This window comes from Callorhinus ursinus, unplaced genomic scaffold (genome assembly GCF_003265705.2).
Source record: "Callorhinus ursinus isolate GAN/ISIS: 27379988/994484 unplaced genomic scaffold, GSC_fseal_2.0 scaffold33, whole genome shotgun sequence".
In the NCBI taxonomy this organism is placed as follows: Eukaryota; Metazoa; Chordata; class Mammalia; order Carnivora; family Otariidae; genus Callorhinus; species Callorhinus ursinus.
The window spans coordinates 15502953-15522442 of record NW_027397095.1 but is presented as its reverse complement, the minus strand read 5'-3'; the positions used below and the strand labels follow the sequence as shown (position 1 = coordinate 15522442).

General features: G+C 39.0%; 1 protein-coding gene across 6 annotated transcripts in view; it reads right to left on the bottom strand.

Moving 5' to 3' along the window:
- KLHL13 (kelch like family member 13) overlaps window positions 1-19490 on the bottom strand; it is a 199677-nt gene that overhangs the window by 60361 nt on the left and 119826 nt on the right. The window contains exons 1-2 of one of the 6 annotated variants that reach the window (XM_073879234.1): window positions 10240-10589; window positions 9589-9701 (exon numbers count right to left, since the gene is read on the bottom strand). The exons of 3 other annotated variants lie outside the window; for them this stretch is intronic. In XM_073879234.1, the coding sequence (XP_073735335.1) occupies window positions 9589-9686 (98 nt within the window). In that variant the 5' untranslated portion in view covers window positions 9687-9701; window positions 10240-10589. Of the gene's footprint in view, window positions 1-9588; window positions 9843-10239; window positions 10590-19490 lie in introns of those variants that run through there. 2 more of the 6 variants (XM_073879235.1, XM_073879233.1) reach the window with 2 other exon arrangements.

Below are 19490 nucleotides of genomic sequence, written 5' to 3'. Positions count from 1 at the left end.
CAGGGTCCTGGGACCGAGCCCTGCATCAGGCCACCTGCTCAGCTGGGAGCCTGCTTCTCCCTCTCCCACTCCCCTTCCCCGCTTGTGCAAGCGCATGCATGCCCTCTCTCTCTGAACTAAAAAAATCTTAAAAAAAAAAAAAAAAGAGATGGCACTTTTCTGGACATACTGACTTGCAGGAGAATCCAGTTTAATGCTCAATAGCTGAGTGGCATAGACAGTCCTCATTTGTGCTTTTATTGTTTCTATTTCACAGATGTTAACAAAGTAACATCCAAATTTCGGTGTTTTCCTCTGCACTAAGCACTGAAGGGCATTAGCATGGCAACAGTCATAATTGTATGCCACTACCAGCTAATTTTTTTAAGCAGGTTCCATGTTGGGCATGCAGCTTGAACATGGGGCTTGAACTCAGGACCCCAAGATTGAGACCTGAGCTGAGACCAAGAGTCAGATGCTTAACTGACTGAGCCCCAGGCACCCCATGCCAGGTAATTTTCTAATACCTTTTGAAGATTTGTTGAAGGTTCTCCCAAACTTATATTATGTATATAACTTTCCAGAGACATGTGAGGGACCTTGTAGTTGTTAAATATTACTTTCTTATAGCCTTCATGTTTTATCTAATTCTGAACAGTGCTCCAAATAAGATGAAAATGTTTTGAGAAAGTGGAAAGGAATGCAGAGTCCTTTGAAATGTTTTCTTCAATTCATCAATACAATAAAATATAATCAACATCAACCAACTTGTATGATGCACTCATTTTACAATGTTTTAGACAGCTCTAATATCAATGGAGTAATTTTGAATGTTTCTGCTCATTACGTAAAACTTTATTAAGAAAACAAATTCTATGGTTTTATTAAAAAGTTGGCACTATGGGGCACCTGGGTGGCTCAGTCGGTTAAGTGTCTGACTCTTGGTTTCGGCTCAGGTCGTGATCTCAGGGTCATGAGATCAAGCGCCACGTTGGGCTCTGAGCTCAGCACAGAGTCTGCTTGAGATTCTCTCCCTCCCCTTCTGCTCCTTCCCCACATACTCTCTCTCCCTCTCAAATAAATAAATAAAATATATATATATTTTTTAAAGTAGCACTAATGCTTATTAGCTTTTAAAAGGAGACTTTGGACCATGCAAATCATCTCAAAAACAGCCTGCATGTCAAGAAGTCAAATCAATAATAAAGTCTGAAATTATTAGGCTCTTGGTTTTAACTCACACCTGCATTTTATGTGTTTGCGTATACTTGCAAAACTGATGTATACATTTGTGCTTATTTTATAGGACTTGGGAGCATAATACAAGTTCTAACAGTAGAACTGGTTTTCATGATACTTTCAACACAACCCCAGATTATAATGCCATGCCTGTAGAATTCTACTTTTTAATAAGATTTCCAGGAAATCACCATTGCAGAGTTTGAGAACTGCCTAGCGATGTTTGATTAGAATTTTTGAAAGCAAAGTCACTGGTGCAGAGATTAATAAATTTGGCTTAGTGATAAAAATGTACAATTTGTGGAACCCCTCCTGTATTCTCCAGGCAGGCCCAATCTAGTCACATGAGTCCTCAGAAGTGGAAGACGAAGGCAGAAGAGCGGGTCAGAAAAAGATTCATATGAAAAGGCCTTTGGCCACTGTCAGTGTTGAAGATGGAGGAAGGGAGCCACAAGCCAAGACATGCAGGCCACCTCTAGAAGCTGAGATCAACTCTCAGCTCACAGCCAGCAAGAAGACAGGAACCTTGGTGGTCCAACAACGGCCAAGAACTGAGTTGTGCCACTGACCCCAATGAGCAGGAAACAGATTCTCCCCTAGAGCCTCCGATGTGAACAAAGCCCTGCCATCACCTTGATTTTAGCCCAGGGAGACCCATACCAGACTTCTGAGCTAAAAAACTGTTAAGATAATAAATTAGGGAGGTTTTAAGCCATTAGTTTGCAGTGATTTGTTATGGCAGTAAGAAAACTAATATAGAGTTCTTATTGAGTGCTTGCACACCATTAAGCAATGGGACAATAATGTCCACAAGAAAATACTAAACATGCTGACTGGGGAGTACCCTAGGAAAGTACTAAAAAGAGCCTAAGAGCTAGAGCATTGTCCATGGTGGCTGATTACCATGGGGGGAAAACGTGGGGAGCCAATGAACGTAGAACAGTGCTTTGAGAGAAATAGGAAACAGTGAAGTGAATCCTAATACCCTATCAGCAATTAAAGATAATTGCCCCAATATTTTCCTACAACTTCACCACTTGACAGTATGGCCAAGTAAAGCTGACCTCTCCTTATGCCACCACCCAATTCAAAAAAGCTTACCTCATCTGTCATACTTCTTTGTTCTTCCGACCGACCCTAGTGAGATATTATCTAATTAATAGCTGGCAGGAAAGTAGCAAAAGTTGAAAAAAACAAAATGGCATTAGAAAAGTTAAGAGCTTTGATATCAAGCAGACCTGAGTTTGAATTCTCACTTCACCTCTTCCTTTGAGTGTGACGTAGAGCAAGTTAATTAACCTCTCTGAACCACTGTACCCTCCGGTGTAAAACAGAGACGACTTACCCGTATAGAGTGTTTGGGAGGCAGCCTGCAAAGTGCTTGGCATTTTTATAGTAGCACTCAACAAACTGTATTATATTTAGCTCTGTTAAACCAGGACAGTTTCTAAAAATGGCAAACAAATACATTTCACATGAAATGTATAATACTGGTCTTACAGGCTAGATTCAAGTTTTAAGCTCCTGGAGTTCTGAAAGTTGTTTTTATTTACCTTTTTCTTAGGGAAGAATAAGTTACTGCTTTTCACTATTGAACCATATCCTAAGAAGTACTCTCCAACAAGGTGGAGATGTTCTTATCTTAGCATACCATAAATACGGCAACACTGGATAAAAGCAACATATACCCTCATCATGGGAAGTCACACCAATGAAAATATTTTACTCTAATTGAAAACAAAATATAATTTTATTTTTCACTAAGATGACATCCTACGGACCAGGATCAAATTATTGCTGCTTAAAAGGTAAAATATGTACACTTATACCCTAGAAAGCACCTATGCCCTGTCTAACTTAAAGGATGATACTCTGTTCCTCCTGTTTAAAAAGGTTACTATCAAGTTTTTTTTTTTTAAGATTTTATTTACTTATTTGAGAGAGAGAGAATGAGAGACAGAGAGCACGAGAGGGAAAAGAGTCAGAGGGAGAAGCAGACTCCCCGCTGAGCAGGGAGCCCGATGCAGGACTCAATCCCGGGACTCCAGGATCATGACCTTAGCCGAAGGCAGTCGCTTAACCAACTGAGCCACCCAGGTGCCCGGTTACTATCAAGTTTAAACATAAATTGGTTCACTTTCCATCCTACGTAATATGCACTTTATAATCTGGTATCTATTTTCGGGGCACCTGGTTGGCTCAGTCGGTAGAGCACACGACTCTTGATCCCAGGGTTGTAAGTTTGAGCCGCACGTTGGGTGTCAAAGTTACTTAAAAATAAAATCTTTAAAAGAAAATTAAAAAAAAATCTGGTATCTATTTTCAATTCATGTCTTCATATTTAGCTCAGACACATTTCTCTTCTATAGTGTTTTCATTCCCATTAAATGCATTATCAATACTGAAAGTACAGTAAACAAAAATTAACCTGATTATCCTGGACCAGAATTTTCATACCAGTAAAATAAATTAAGCAATTTAATTGTTTGTGAATACAGATAGGATGGAAGGATAGTTATGAGTGATTGAGTGATTGTAAGGACTATACCCCTAACACCCAGCAGAGTTATGCCTGGCACATAACAGAAAGTGAGTAATTCTGAATATTACAATATTTTAAAGTCAATATACAAGGTGAGTGAAAAAGAGCTGAGCACTTTCAAAAATGGATTACTCAGCAACTCCTTTACGTACAGATTCCCCAAGAATCACACGCTGACACCACCTCTTTCTTACCGTCTTGAGGAAATAAAGCAATACTCTGTGGCTGCCATTTCAATTTAAAATATCATCATGCACAGTGCTTATAATTCTTGACTCTTTAACCCCAAGTTAAAGTCATTAACACAAATACTTGCCTATCCCCTCCCCCTAACTCGGCCCGACTTAGCTTCTCATCTAAATATTCTAACTTTCAAGCAGAATGTCTGGAATCCTTAGAATTCTTAGTAACTCCAGACTTCCCGTGGGGCTATAGGAGATTTGCGTTTCTGCCCCTTCTCTATGGGACAAGTGTTTTGAGGGGTACTTGGAAGTCACATTAAAGTAGAAAAAAAAAAAAAACAATGCATCTAGAGAAATTCTTGACAAGGAAAATTCTTGGAAATTTCTGAAAGCATCAGAAATACTAGCTTTCTGTCTTGCAAGTTTCTTTTGTGAGATATTCTTCAGTAACATTAAATGGTTTCAAGAGATCTTTTAAAACACACACACAACTGGCTTTAAGACAAGATTCTAACTTCCCTTGCACATGCCCGGCAGGCTTCCCCAGACTAAAAATTCTGAAGTAGTGAAAAGAATCCACACTGACTAGGAGGTGCAAGCAATCCAGTCATGAACCTCTGGAAAGGAAGTTTGTAAACTCGGAATTCAGTACAGAACAGTGTGAATCCTGTGATTAAAAATGATTTAATCCCAGTCTCTGAGACAAGGAGAAAAGTGTCATCTAGTCGGACCACATAGGGAGCACTGCATTCAGATGTAGTATCTCCTATAAAGATTAACATGAAAAAAAAAACAGGGCCAGGTGAGGACAACCAGCAGAGTGAAGGGTCTGGAAAACATGTCATACAAGCAAGGGTTAAAGAAAGAGATTTCCAGACTTGTATGTAGTACAGAAAATAGAGATTTTTCTATCTACCTCCAAAAAGCTACATGAGGATCTAGAGATAAAAGATCTAGGAAAGATTTTGCTCAATGCAAGGAAGAGCTGTCCACGCATGAGAGGTGCTGCCTTGGTGAGGTAGTGAGCTCTCTGTTACTGACAGTGATCAAGGCGAATGTGTATTAAACCATCTTTCAGAGGTGTCGCAGAAAGGATTCCTGCTTTAAAGGGGGTTTGGATTCTCTAAGTGACCTCTAAGGTCACCTTCATCTCTATGGTTTCCCATTAATGTATGTTAAGCTAGCCCATCTGTAAGCTCAGACAATAGAAATTCCCAAGGACATGCCACCAAAGATACACACTCACACTAAACTGTTCTTAGGCACTGTTTATGTTATTTCTCCACTTAATTTTGTTAGAGTGAGCGTGTAGTAAAAACAAATTAAGCAGACAGAAATAAAAGTTTATGTATGTGGTAACTGTGAAAATAGCTGCATATATTCTTTTCTAATTTGAGATGATCAATTTAAGAAGTATTTTGCCAAGTAAAAAATGACTTCGAAAACCACGAGGTTTTGTTGTAATCACTAAATTAGAAAAAAAGACAACCTTAGGGAATAGAAAATGTGTCAAATTTTTTAAAATGCCTATTTTTATTCTCTTTTTTGAATCACCCATAAACAAGGGATACTTATACAGTCTGCACAGTCTTTTCTCAGGAAATCTAGATACTGCATTTTAATGATACAATGATAGAAAACAACTGCTATAAAATACTGTGCTGTTGATATTTACTACAAACTCTATTTTACATATTAAACAAAATAACCGTAAACAGGGAGCTGACCGAAGGCAAGTGCATTCATTAGCTTAAGGGGCACAAGTCTAATTCACTAACACTCATTCTACATTCATTGTCTTTTTGCTTGAGAAAGGTAAAATTCGAAGGAAAACATCCCACCGTGTGTCTGTCTTGCTGGAAAATTCACTGTTACATTGCACTGGTTAATTCCTACCCATTGTCTTCCTCTTTATTGCCACACCATTGTTATCAAAACTTACAGCTTGTGAAAAAAAGATAAAAGGATCGCTAATGCTAATCCTGTTCTATTTCAGCGTGCCCTTAGAAACTAGCAATACATTAACCCTGTAACATTAGCCCGAAGGAACCATTTGCTGTTTAAAAACAATGAATACCAAAATACCAGAAAACCACTTAGATGTGACTGCCCTTTCAGCTTTATTAATTTAGGCAAAATGACAGGTTAATTTATATGGTTCACACCTGTCAGGAACGGAGTCTTTACTAATTCAGTTTACACTGACCAGGAGATCCTCCCTCAGGCTAAGGCTGAACTTCAACCTACTGTTGAACAGAGTGTAACGCAAATTCCACATGGATGGCACACCACCCTTCAAGGGTTCAAAACGGAAGCTGAAGGAAGACTCAATCTACCCAGTAAAGACTAAGCATTTGGTAACCAAGCTGCCTGAAGGCAAAGGATTTTTTTCCTCCATCTTTTGTCTTTAAGGTACTCCCACTATTCCCGAATCACAGAATAACATAATTTGAAGAGCGCTTTATGCTATATAAGAGACGATTCTCCTTCATATCGTCATCAACATTGTCCTTATCATCAGTCTTGAGTATACGGAGAGAGGCTGCACCTCTCATTCAAGCTTTAAATAAGCAGAAAGAAGGCAAACTTGGATTTGAAATCCACAAGGGGAAAATCGCCTTTCTGTTCGATGTTTGCAGTAAGTGAAAAGTTGTCTGTTGTACCTCTCACGGGAGGAGAAGCACTGCCCTACCTATAGCATCAATAAAGGAGCTCCAGGGGCACCTGGGTGGCTCAGTAACTAAGCGTTTGCCTTCGGCTCAGGTCATGATCCCAGGGTCCTGGGATGGAGCCCCGCCATCGGGCTTCCTGCTCGGTGGGGAGCCTGCTTCTCCCTCTCCCACTCCCCCTGCTTGTGTTCCCTCTCTAGCTGTCCTTCTCTGTCAAATAAATAAATTCTTTTAAAAAAATAAAAACTAAAAAAATAAAGGAGCTCCAGCTAAGCAGCACCTACACTGGGCTGAGAACAAGATCATAAGGAGCCCTTATATTTTTTCCACACTTGCTCAATTACCACAGCACATTTTTACTACAGCCCGAAAGATTTTTATTGAAATTTCAGTCTTTGAAAAATAGACCCAAATCTTCGATGAAAACCACGGAATGTGTTACTTGACAAATCACAATACATATTGATGAAACACTACAAACCAATACTGATACGACTCAAGCAAACATACAAAAAAAGATGTTTCTCTTAACTGTCAAGAATTCTATATTCCAGATAATATTGTAAAGGTTTAGATATAATTTTATAGATAAACTCTCAGATATCACAATTGACCAAAAAGTCAGAATTAAATTATTCTATTTCAAGGCAAAGACTTTAGACCCAAAGACACAAATAACCATTTAACCCAACAACTGTGAGAGCAAACACAATGTCACTTGACCCAGTTTTCTAACTTAGTCCTTGTAATTTTTGAGAGTGAAAATCACGCTCAACTTAAGTATCATTTTGTGTGCAGAAGTGTTGTGGAATATAAAGAAGCTCTGATGAGAACGTGTTACACATGATATTTTTATTTCTGGCCAAGTAAGACAATGAACTTCAATCTGAAACAGTCAAAAACTAAATGATATATTTAGACACCTGATTTAAACTCCCCAAGCTAGTCTTTTCCTATATTTCACATATTTTCCCTGTGTATATTAACATGATATTTAAAACCCTGTATTAATTCATTTATAAAGAAAAATAAGTTAAGGCCAATTTAATAACTTGGCCTGTCACAATGTCAAAATGGTGTAACCTAACACGAGCCCTTCAAATACATCTTCCCATTCTACCTCTGTGTACTACCGACCATCAACATCAACACGCAAGATCTGTGGTATTTTCCAGCTTCTACCACCTAAATCAATTCACTCATACCATCAGGTCAAAGCAGTGAGTACTTAAAAGGAGGAAAGTGATTCATTACAGATGCTGTATTAAGCTGTATCTGAGCCTATGGCTAGTATGAATACAATATACATTTTTTAACCATCTCTAAAAATTGGGCCACAACAGGAGCTACAGTTTGGATCCTCTGTATGGTAAAATATAGGAGGAATACCAGACTCATTAATAGCCATTATTAATTGTACCCTGCTGATTTCAAGTTTTGGGGTGTGTATGTTTTGTTTTGTTTTTACAATGAAGCTGCTTTTGGTAAATCTTTGCTCATTTCTCACCAGCTAGGATTCATAAAGTCAACAGGCACATCTCATTTTCTCAAATGATTTAAAGGAGCTCCATTAACTTATCACCTGCATTAATTTGTGCTTTTGACAAATTCAGCTTTTGAGAAACAAATATAGCTGATCTTTTTTTTTCCTTTCTTTTACAAATCTGACTTAAAATTTTAACTTAGAGGAAAAGTCACACAAGCAAACAGATAAAATCACCTGAAGCATCTCTCAGGAAGAACAAAAAATAATCTGAAAATGACATGATGACAGAATTTCACTCTGAAATGTCCTCATTTTTCAGCGCTTTCTAGGGAATCGCTTCCTTTGGACTGAGAGCACCAGCACACTTCCTCAGCAGCTGAAAGCCTTTCAAAGAACCAGACTAAGACACCACTGTGTTTCTGAACCTCATATAAAACAAAAACTAATAAAATGGCAACTCATCGGTTTTCTAAACACACAATTAACCTAAAGCAGGAAGAATTTTCCACAGCTTTCCTGCTGGAAAATACTGTAAAGGAAATACAGTTAAAACAGGCTTCTACTCCAAAAGCTTTTCTTGTGCTAATATTTAAAAAATTTTAAAAAAAAATGGTCCAGCTTTCCCTTACGCCTTCCCCTACCGAGAGGAAAAAAAAAAAAAGGATCACAGACAATATTTTAAAAGAAGATTTCATTCTATCTCCTGGATTTTGTTTCTAAGGCAACAGTTTGCAAATTTAAAAACTCAGATTTTCAAAAATTCTAGTAAGACTTCCCAATATATTTTAGTATATATTTACTTAAAATAAATTTCTAAAACAGGCATTTGTAGAACACATTTTTCAACTCCACGTATGTACATAACTATTGACAGAACTAGAACTTGCACAAACTTGAACTTACACTTCAGAACCGGAATTATAAAACTGGGAAAGATAGAACATTGAACTTATTAATATTCATACACAACTCAAGTGTAAAAGTCCTAGTTACAAGGCTCATTTTCTGATCCATGTGTTAACTCCGAACGTTTCCAATTCATCCAAAAATTATAGAGACCATTTCCCTATTTAACACCACACCAACATCAATCACCAGCAGTGTTTTGTGCCACTACACAAAAGAAGTCATCTTAAACATTTCAGATATAGAAAAATTCAAAATAAAATCCACCCGTCCTGAAAGATTAAAGTCTATCCTTAGGCAATTCCTTAGGTATACCTTTAGACTTGTACATTAGTAACCCGATGACAATTAAGCACGTTAAATAAAAACAAACATCAACTCCCAGGACAAGCAACCGAAGGTAAAATGTGGGCATGCCCATATATTTCATTATAAGCCAGCTTGCGGTTTTTACTCTTGTGGGTTTGGGGATGTGGCTGTTTGGGATGGTTTGTTTTTTTGTTTGGTTTTGTTTTTACCCCCTTTTGCCACAAGGTTGATTCACGAAAGAAACCCCACTTTAATATCCTATTTTCTCTCACTTACATGTATGCTGGAGAAAGTGGAGTTGACCTGGATGTTTTAAGCACAGGAACTGGGAATTTCCAGATAGCAGGAGAGCTCGTTTTCCATTTCAATGGCATGTTGTCACCACGGTACTACAATAACAGTAAACGGCGTTTCCATAACAGACTACCGACTAGGACTTCCATTCCACACTGTCCCGACACACAGCAGCGGCTGCCGCGGAGAACAAGCAAGCGATCTGCCCGTGCCCCTAACACCGAAGCCTCCGATCTGTAAAATAGGGCTGCAAGGCACCTCCCTTAAATCCTCCTGTCCCCTAAAGCAATACGATGATTCTATCGTTCTAACTCAACAATAGTGCCACCTCGTTAGGAAAGCGTTGACTGCAGTGTGTATATATATATATATATATATATATATATATATATATATATTTTTTTTTTTAAGACTGCACCGTGCAGACCACACAATGCAGCTTTATTTCACAAAAAGCGGCTGGGGTTTTATTTTGTTGTTGTTGTCGTCGGTGTAAGCTGGCATTACCATTGTTCTACCTTAACAGGGATACTGCAGCGCTGTACTCGATTCTGCACCTATTAACCTGATTTCTGACCAATGGTAGCAGGAAAAAAAAATAGATGGGTTTCATATGAAAATGAAACAACATACCTACTCAGAATACACTTGTCATCCTCTGAACATTCTTCTTTTGAGCTGCAACAATACAAATGGGATATAAACCTCAGCATAGCCTTAGGCCACAGCTAATAGAGATCAGTGACTAAATTCAGCAGCCCGCTTTCCTCCCGCACAAGCTCTGGCCACACAATAAAAGAATGCCATTATGGGAAAAGCCCGTTTAAAAAATGCCAGTCTCTCTGTTTTCCAGTTAGAAGAAGGCAAAATGTAAGAACAAGTATAAACTGCTGCAGAACTCTGCACGCTCTTCTAGCGGCTTCTGATTCAAGTTGCTCTCCTTTCCCTATTCTTATTTCCAAGCCGGGATGAGCAGAATCTCATCCGTTTACAACATGCTGTGGTAACACGAATATCACTCTGTCTTCTGCAGCAGAGAAGTACAGAGTGGCGTGCTCTTAATAGCAGTCCTCGGAGGGACGCTATCAACAATCTAATTCAATGCTGCCCTCCCCTTCTTCTCTCCCCCTTTCCCCTCCCGTTCGGCCCCCTCCCTCCTCCCCCACCCCCAAACAGCTCACAAATTGCCTAGAGGAGAGACCAATGCTGCTGGCCAAGCAGGTGTCCAGCAGGGACCATTCCAAAGCTCAGCGGCGGGTCCGGTAACCTCTAGGGGTTAGCGACTGACAAGGAGATTGAAAAATTCAAGCTGCTGTCAAAGGCAACTTGAGGTATTTCATGAAAGCAGCGGCAAATATACGGTTCATCCATATCATTTTAGAATACTGCCAGAAAACAGCCTTGTAAGTGCCCCGAAAGTGACGGGGTGTTGTAAGTTTCTGTTTAAAGCACCAATCTCACACATTTTCTACACAATTCTAAGAAGTGAAAATAGGAGAGGCTGGTATTATGCTGAACTCTTTATTTATGGGCTGAAGAATTTCACCTCTGATGTCGGCGAGTCGCCATCACTAACCATCTACCTTCATAGCACCTTCTACATCTGCCTAAAAACAGAATTATCTTGCCTTCACCAGTGCAAGCTTAGTAAAAGCAGACTGCCCTCCACACAGAAGCCACTACCTTTAAAAAAAAAAAAAAAAAAAAAAGCACTGCAGTGACAAACAGCTCATATTTACTTTCAAGTCTGTATGCAAAAAATAAACTTGTGCTTCTAACCTGAGTAGCTGGCTTTCGGATACTCCTTCCAAATTATTCCTAGTTTTTAAAAGACGGAGATTTAGTCCCTTAAGAGGTTTCTCATTTGTATTCAAAAAGCACAGACGAATGTTACCATAGGAAGCAACCACCTTCAGAAATTCCACAATACAGAATTTAATATACCAGAAATACAGTGTGAAATTAGCTCCAGGTAATCACCAATACCTTCCGTTAAGATACACGTCAATATTCAGGCAAAGAGTATTTTCCTATGGAAACCACCCATACGTGTGGCAGTGTATACACACGCCACATGCATACATACATCTATGGAGAGAAAGCTTATTTTGAAAGATTGACCAGTAATGCATAAACTTCATTAAACAGTAGGTAGATGTCAGCCATCACTAACTCACAAATAATTTTTATTCAATCGACCATACACAAGCACCCCCCAAAAACCCAGGCAAGCAACTTAAAAAGTTAAATTATAATTCTCTTTTTAGTACCCACAAACAAAACTGTCTCATAAAAATCTTCAAAGGAATCAGAGAAAGGAGTATTTATCAATACTCTAATGAGCAAAATACATTTAAAAGGTTAAAAAAAAAAAGCACCACTAATACAAATAAACCATAGTCAATATTTTACACTAGAAGGCTTTATGTAATAACTCTTAATAGTTATGGAGCAAAAAGGTCCCAGGTACAACACTCAGCCTTGCCAACTTGTTGGAAACCCTCAGAATAAAACACACACATGCGCGCGTGTGCTCATCAAGCAAGTTTGGAATGTCCCATTCCAAAAACGTGAAGCATTCTCAAACATTTCCAAATATAAAACATAAAACAGCTACAAATTAGCTGTATGTAGCAAGGAGGTGATATTTTAGAAAGCAAATTCAATCACTTTCCAGCTTATGAAAATATTACAAAGCAGTAATTGCAAATACAACTTCTGAGAACAAAGACCCCCAAACCTACATAAAAACATGGTTAGTAAAGTGTTGCGAGCAGTCTATAAGGTTGACTCAAAATTTATGAGTGGGATATAGGGTAAATGTGGAGTTTTTGAGATCTCCCAGGGGGTAACCCCCACAAACAGGTGAAGATCACTTCATTGCAAAGGTTCTCCAGTTATTATTCTTCGTGAACAATTAATGTATTCAAAAAACCCACATAATCTTTGTCTAACTTCAGGCTCCAAAGAAATCAACGAGTAGCACCAAATCCTCTATGTCAATTGCCTGTCTAGGTTTCTCTTAGACTTAACGTTTACAACCTGTTTTGGGGGCCCTCGAACAATTGTCATATTTGCCCAAAGTGAAAAGAAAGACTGCTTTCCCTCCACACCACCCTCAGCACTGGTAAAGACCCCAAAACCCTAAATAAAAGCTTACATCTGATGATGACCATTTATTTCTATTCAGTTCTCCCCGCTTTAACAAATTGCCAGGAGTCATTTTTAATTATCTCTCACGAGCAAACAACTAATATGCCAAAGGCTTTAAAAATAATTCCTTTACGTAGAAATACGGTCCATGAAATCTACTTTACACTATTAATTTGCCTAACAACAACGCTCCTCATACATCATTTAGAAATAAACTTCAGCCAGGTAAAATCACCCCAATTACAAATTAGCAGAGTCCAAATTAATCAGATTTTACTACCCTGACGACTCTGGTAGCAAATATCGAGCGTAATGACCATTACATTCTGGACCTGAAAATGTTTTCACCTCCAGAGCGAAAGGGAGAAAATTATTAAATGTATATTTTAAATAGAATTTTATGCTGGGAAATGTCAAAAACGCTCGTTGACTTCATATGAAACACTGATTTCATTTACAGAACACTTGGTTTCTATTAGGGACCAATGCATAAAAGAGGACAGAAAGACAACATACCCAAAAACTCTTCAAAGCATTTGAGGAACATTAACTAATCACTTGAAAATACCTGTGAAATGCGTATTTCAGAGATGTCATAAACAAAGGACGATGCTGGGACTTGGCCAAGGCCACAAAAAGAGGCATCCTTGGCCAAATCTTACAATGCAGAATTCCCTGTTTCCCCACGTAGAAAGAGGAGATATTTTATAAAACTTTTAGAATTCTTACAAATCATCTTGCTCAGAACCCTCATTGTACAGATGAAAGACCTGAAGCCCAGAGATGTGAACTTGCCCAATTTCACCCTGCTAGCGAGCAGCAGGACTGGGACTAGGAACCAGGTTTCCATCTGCTAGTCTGGGACTCGCACTCTAGAATCCCTACTGTCCCTCCTTCTTGATGAGACCTTTCCTGAAGACGTGTGTTTCTCTGTGACGTGAACCACATTCTGTAAGTACCTCTGTGTGTTCTAAATAAACAAGAATTACCAAGAGCTATTTATTCCTCCAATGATATGTACGCTCAAAGATAGAAGTGGGAGACAGACACCAAAAATACAAAAGTGTGTGCAAAGACCATTCACAAAATCTTCATTCCAGAAGGTGTTTAAGTATGATGAGGGAGAAAAAGGCAAATGAGAATTTAGCCAGTCATAGTATGGGAGAGAAGTGAAATATACAGCTAGGAGGGGGAATTTTTTTTTTCTAAACATAAATGTTTCTAAATAACTTACAGAAAAATTGAACTCACTGGCTGACAGTGATGGTTCTTCCGTCCCACCACCCCGTGCAATGAACTGACTGATCATGTCACCCCTCTGACCTCTCTCTCTCTCCATATTTTCATAACATTCCCTCAGAACTGACCTACCTTCTTGCAAGTTTTGGTGAATCCTGTGGTAGGTACAACTACAGACTAATAGCATTGACCATGGTTTGTGTGAGCAGGCACCATATAATCTTCTCTTCAGTCCTGACAATGTCTCCTCAGACTAATGGGGGCTAGCCATGTTATTCGTGTCGCCCCGACAAGACTATAGATCAGCCGAACTGTGTGCTCTGTTAAGTTCTACCAATCAGTAAGAGTATTTGGATGGTGACCAAGTAGGGCTGTTAAACCTTTTAAAGCACACAAAAACCTGACTTCTGCACAACAGAGCAAAACTCTTAATACATCAGGGCTCCTTATTACAGAAAACAGAACTGTTCACATGAATGGCTACATACACGTGTGTGCACGCGCGCACCTCATCTCCTTTACTTCTTTCAGGAAACTGAATATCAACGACATTAAAAAATTTTTACCGGATACTCAGATATGTAGCCTTGCTAAAATCAAAACGGAAAATCCCAGATGTCTCTCAAAGACGACTACGCTGGGAAGTCATAATTTCATCCTCTATAAGTACCCTTCTCACATGTCAATTTCCTTTGCAGAGCCGGGTGGGTACTTCCAGTCCCACAGAGGATTTACATCTCTTGGCTATGTCTCGGATTAATACAGTACCTATCTCCTTCCTCACAGTGCAAACAAGTGTGTACCTGCACAGTTGTGTTTGTGTACTTGTGGCAGGAGTGAAGCGAAGGGAAGCACTCTTTCCATCTCTAACATTTCCAAAAGAGAGGAAGGATACTGAGTTTTGGGGGGAGGAGGGATAGAACAGCAATAAGTGGGGCTGGTAGGCTGGCAAGCCAGGAAACAGTAGGAAAAGGGACAAAAGGGGAAAACGGAAAGGGTAAGGAGGGGAATGACGGGATGGAAGGAGAATGAAGAGCCAAGAACGGGAGTGGTCCCGGTATGTGGCAACTTTTGTAATTGGGGGTCAGACGGATGAGGTTCTGGGGATAAGACAGGAGTTGGGGTAGGAGAGCAAATCCAGAGGGACTGAGCAGGTGACAAGAAAGGTCCAACCGTTGGGGCACCAAAGACCCACAGCTTCTGCCTACCCTTACTCTCTCACTACAGCTGAAAACAGGATTAGCACTGACTGAGAAATTTAGAAGTTCTTGCCTTTTCTTCTTTCGTTTCCTGGAGTATCTACGTTCTAGTAAAATCTGTAAGCTTTTTTTGTTCTTGGCTACCCCTGGGTGCCTCATTCGTATATGATTCCCAAATCCACACGCCCAAGTAAGTCTTTATACAACTCTGACATGCCCAAACAAATTAATCCTTAAGTATTCCCATCTATTAAAAACTGCCTTAGGGGCACCTGGGTGTCTCAGTTGGTTAAGTGCCCGACTCTTGATTGTTCTCAGGGTCATGAGATTGAGCCCCGCGTCGGGCTCCATGCTGGGTGTGGAGCCTGCTTAAGATTCTCTCTCTCTCCTTCTCCCTCTGCTCCTCCCTCCCCACCATGTGTGCGCACATTCTCTCTCTCTCAAAACAAAACACCTGCCTTAAACTCCAAACCAAAGTGTTTGTATGTGTTGGGAGTGGTGGTGGTAGAAAAAAAAAAAAAGATTTTTAAATATATAATATTTGCACAGCTGATTTTGTATTACCATTGTCAAACTGTTGGAAAAAAGCAACTTAGAGAGGCAGTTTATCATCAAGTAGAGATAACGCAACTAGTGCTCCAGTAAGAAGCCATGCTTTAGCACACCCTGCGTTCCCGCCATGGGACTTCATATGGCTGAGACACTCTCCCCAAATTCCTGTTCCTCCTTCCAGAAGGAATCCCTGAATCTTTGTATCTTCCTAACTGAGCACCACTCCCAGCATACCGGAAGGCACTCCATAAATATTTGTTGGGTAAACTGAAAGAGAAGTTTATAAGCAGAAGGGTGATTAAGCAAGAATTGGGTATCAAAGTCAGGATATATCCTGGAAGGGTTTTTAAGTGTTACCAATTCTGCTATGACTAAAAAGCAGAGTACAGGTAAAAAGAATATTCATCTGCTAATTGGATAATTTTAGGCTATGAATTCCTTAAAATGAAAAAAAAATTAAATATACACATTATCTTGTTAAAAGTAAGTACATGTTGAAGAAAATCACCCAGGATATAAACTTTTTAAAAATGAAATAAATGCATCACTTATAGTGATGGTGGACTGCTCTAATGAAAAATCCTTGCTCTCATCTCAAATAATGATAATGTATCTGTTTAGTTGTCTCTCAGCAAATTCCTAAGTATCTCCTTAAATTACCACATGTAAATAAAACAGCCAAACCATCATTAGATTTTCTGATGTGTTTGTACATCAAACCTGCAAACTTATCAACATAAAAAGCCACTAAAAATGTACAGTGTTGGGGGGCCTGCCTGGCTCAGTTGGTAGACCATGCAACTCTTGATCTCAGCCTTGTGAGTTCGAACTCTATGTTGTGTGAAAGATTACTTAAAAACAAAATCTTTAAAAAAACAAGCAAAAAGAACATGGCTCTCCTGGCTAAAAAATACAATCATATAAGGCTTTTTATTTATCTTTATTTTTTTTAAGATTTTATTTATTTATTCATAAGAGACAGAGACAGAGAGAGAGGCAGAGGGAGAAAGAGGCTCCCCGCCAAGCAGGGAGCCCGATGTGGGACTCGATTCCAGGATCCTGGGATCACGACCTGAGCCAAAGGCAGACGCTTAACCATCTGAGCCACCCAGGCACCCCATATAAAGCTTTTTAAATAGTTTCGCTACCTTCTTTTAATTTGGCATCACATAGAGAAGCAAAACCATAAAAGCTGCATGCAAAACACTTATCTATGATGACTGAAAAACTTTTCAATAGTAAGCACATCATATACCCAATCTCAAAAGGCATGTCAATTAAGGAAAGGCAACATTTGCGATATTCTACATTGTTTCAGAAATAAATATGCTTTTATAAAACTCTGAGTTACGGAAAGACCTTTAGAAGAATACATGACATTTTCCTCAACATTCTGATTAAAATCAATGAAATAATGCTACTACTTAAAAAAATGATATTTATTTCCTTTTATCCAAAGAGTTATTATAACATTCACATCTGTACCGTAAATGTTACAGCTAAAATGAGATCTAGAAGTAAACACTTTCATGGAAAGCTAATTCTAATGACTCACTAAGATCATACAACACTACTTAAAATTTCCACGAAAAAGGGCCCTTTATATTCGATTGGTTTAACTTTATTTTTAGCACTTCGCAGGCCTAACTGTTACAATTTTAAATTTCCTAGACATACATCTATAGAAACTATTTTTGACTAAAATAAAAGGCTGTAACCAGATATGAATGAGAAAATTACTTAAACTCCAGAGAAGAATCAACTTCAAACTTGAACCCTATGACCTGTTGCCATGACATGGGGCTCAACAGTTTTCCTAAAGGTGTGTAGTTTTATAGTCACGGGATATGCCTCCTATGGTGGTATCCAAGAGATTTAGCAACTAGTTCAAACCTCTATTTTCTTATTTTGAAATCCTTCTCATTTTCCAATTTGTAATTCTTCTCTTGGGTGATCTTAAGTTAGAAAGATTTTATTCTTAGGGAAAGAAAGGGGGTATAGAAACACACTGAAAGATAACAAATATATGCTGGTAAGTCTAAATTACAGAAGCTAGCCGAAAAGTGTGCAATTTAAAATTGTTATGCCGTGGGGCGCCTGAGTGGCTCAGCTGGTTAAGCGTCCAGCTCTTGATTTCAGCTCAGGTCATGAGATCTCAGAGTCGTGAGATTGAGCCCGGCATCAGGCTCCTCACTGGGCACGTAGCCTGCTTAAGATTCTCTTTCTCCCTCGCCTTCTGCCCTTCCCCCCGCCCCACTCACACTGTCTCTAAAAATAAAATAGTTATGCCTCAAAAACTATTGAGCAATTCAGTGAAAATCCTATGACATCAGACATCATTAACTCATGATACATAAAGGGTTCGTGTGTTACAAACCAACCACAGCACTGTTTTAAAGTTATGTCTAACTTCATTACGTGGATGCAATGGTTGTCCAGTGGGAGGCAGTAATTTCTTTTCCTTTATCTCATGTTCTATTACTAACGAAAGTAAATGCAGTTTTGATATGAGGAAGTAAAAAACACACTTCATTTTCTAGGGGGTCCCTAGATTTAAGCAAGATGAAAATTTTATTTATTTATTTATTTAAGTTTATTTATTTAAGTAACCTCTACACCAATGTGGGGCTTGAACTCAGGACGCCACGATCAAGAATCGCGTGCTCTTCATACTGAGCCAGTCAGGTGCCCCTTAAGTTAGATGCAATTTAAATTTGGGTTTCACGACGCCTAAGTCTGTCTACTTCAGTCAGTAAGTTCCGAACCACTTCATGTCTTCAAAATCAAATATGTGTATTAAATAATCAGTTACTTCTCATGGAATTCTGAAGCTACATAATATTTAAGTGAAATATTATCTTCCCATTAGCTAGCATATATTTATTCATTCATTCCTTAACCAACTGAGCCACCCAGGTGTCCCCCATTCATTCATTCCTTATTCAGCTTGATCTAAGCTACAGACTCTGTTGAGCATTTTTATGAGTCTTCTACCACTAGGTCTGGACATGTTATTTAAATTCCTATCATGCTGTTCAGTCAGTAAACGAAAATATTTATGTTTGGGAATTTCCAGAATTACCAATTTTTGAGATTCTGATCTGTAAAGCACAGAAGCAACATAACTTATATTCCAAAAAGGGTGAAGAGGCAGTGAGACTGAGCTTAAACTGATACTCTAAACAGGGAACAAACATTAGCAAAATAATTAGGACCATGTTTTCACATCTGTCAACTAAAATGCATTTGTTTCAACTGAGGACTTCTTCCCATATTAGCATTACCGACAGTGCAAGATTGACTCCTTGAACTTCACAAATACCAAAATCAATCAACTCGCTATGGCTTAGCCCAAAGCCTATAAAGAAGAGGTACATGCTGAATTAGTTCAATCATCAATAAGTATTAAGAACTTAGGACTTTGCTAGATGTTACAAGTATACAGAAGAACACATGTTCCCTGGCCACAAATCTCTGGCAATCTAATCAGGCAGACTGCATATTCACATATGGAACATGAATGGGTAAGCAATAATATATTGCTACTGTAAAGCCTTGACTATCCAGAACCCTGGATAAGCCTTGCTTATTAGTCAATTTTTAAAAAATTAACTTCAGGGGCGCCTGGGTGGCTCAGTCGGTGAAGCATCTGCCTTCAGCTCAGGTCACGATCCCAGGGTCCCGGGATCGAGCCCCCGCATCAGGCTCCTGGCTCGGTGGGGAGCCTGCTTCTCCCTCTCC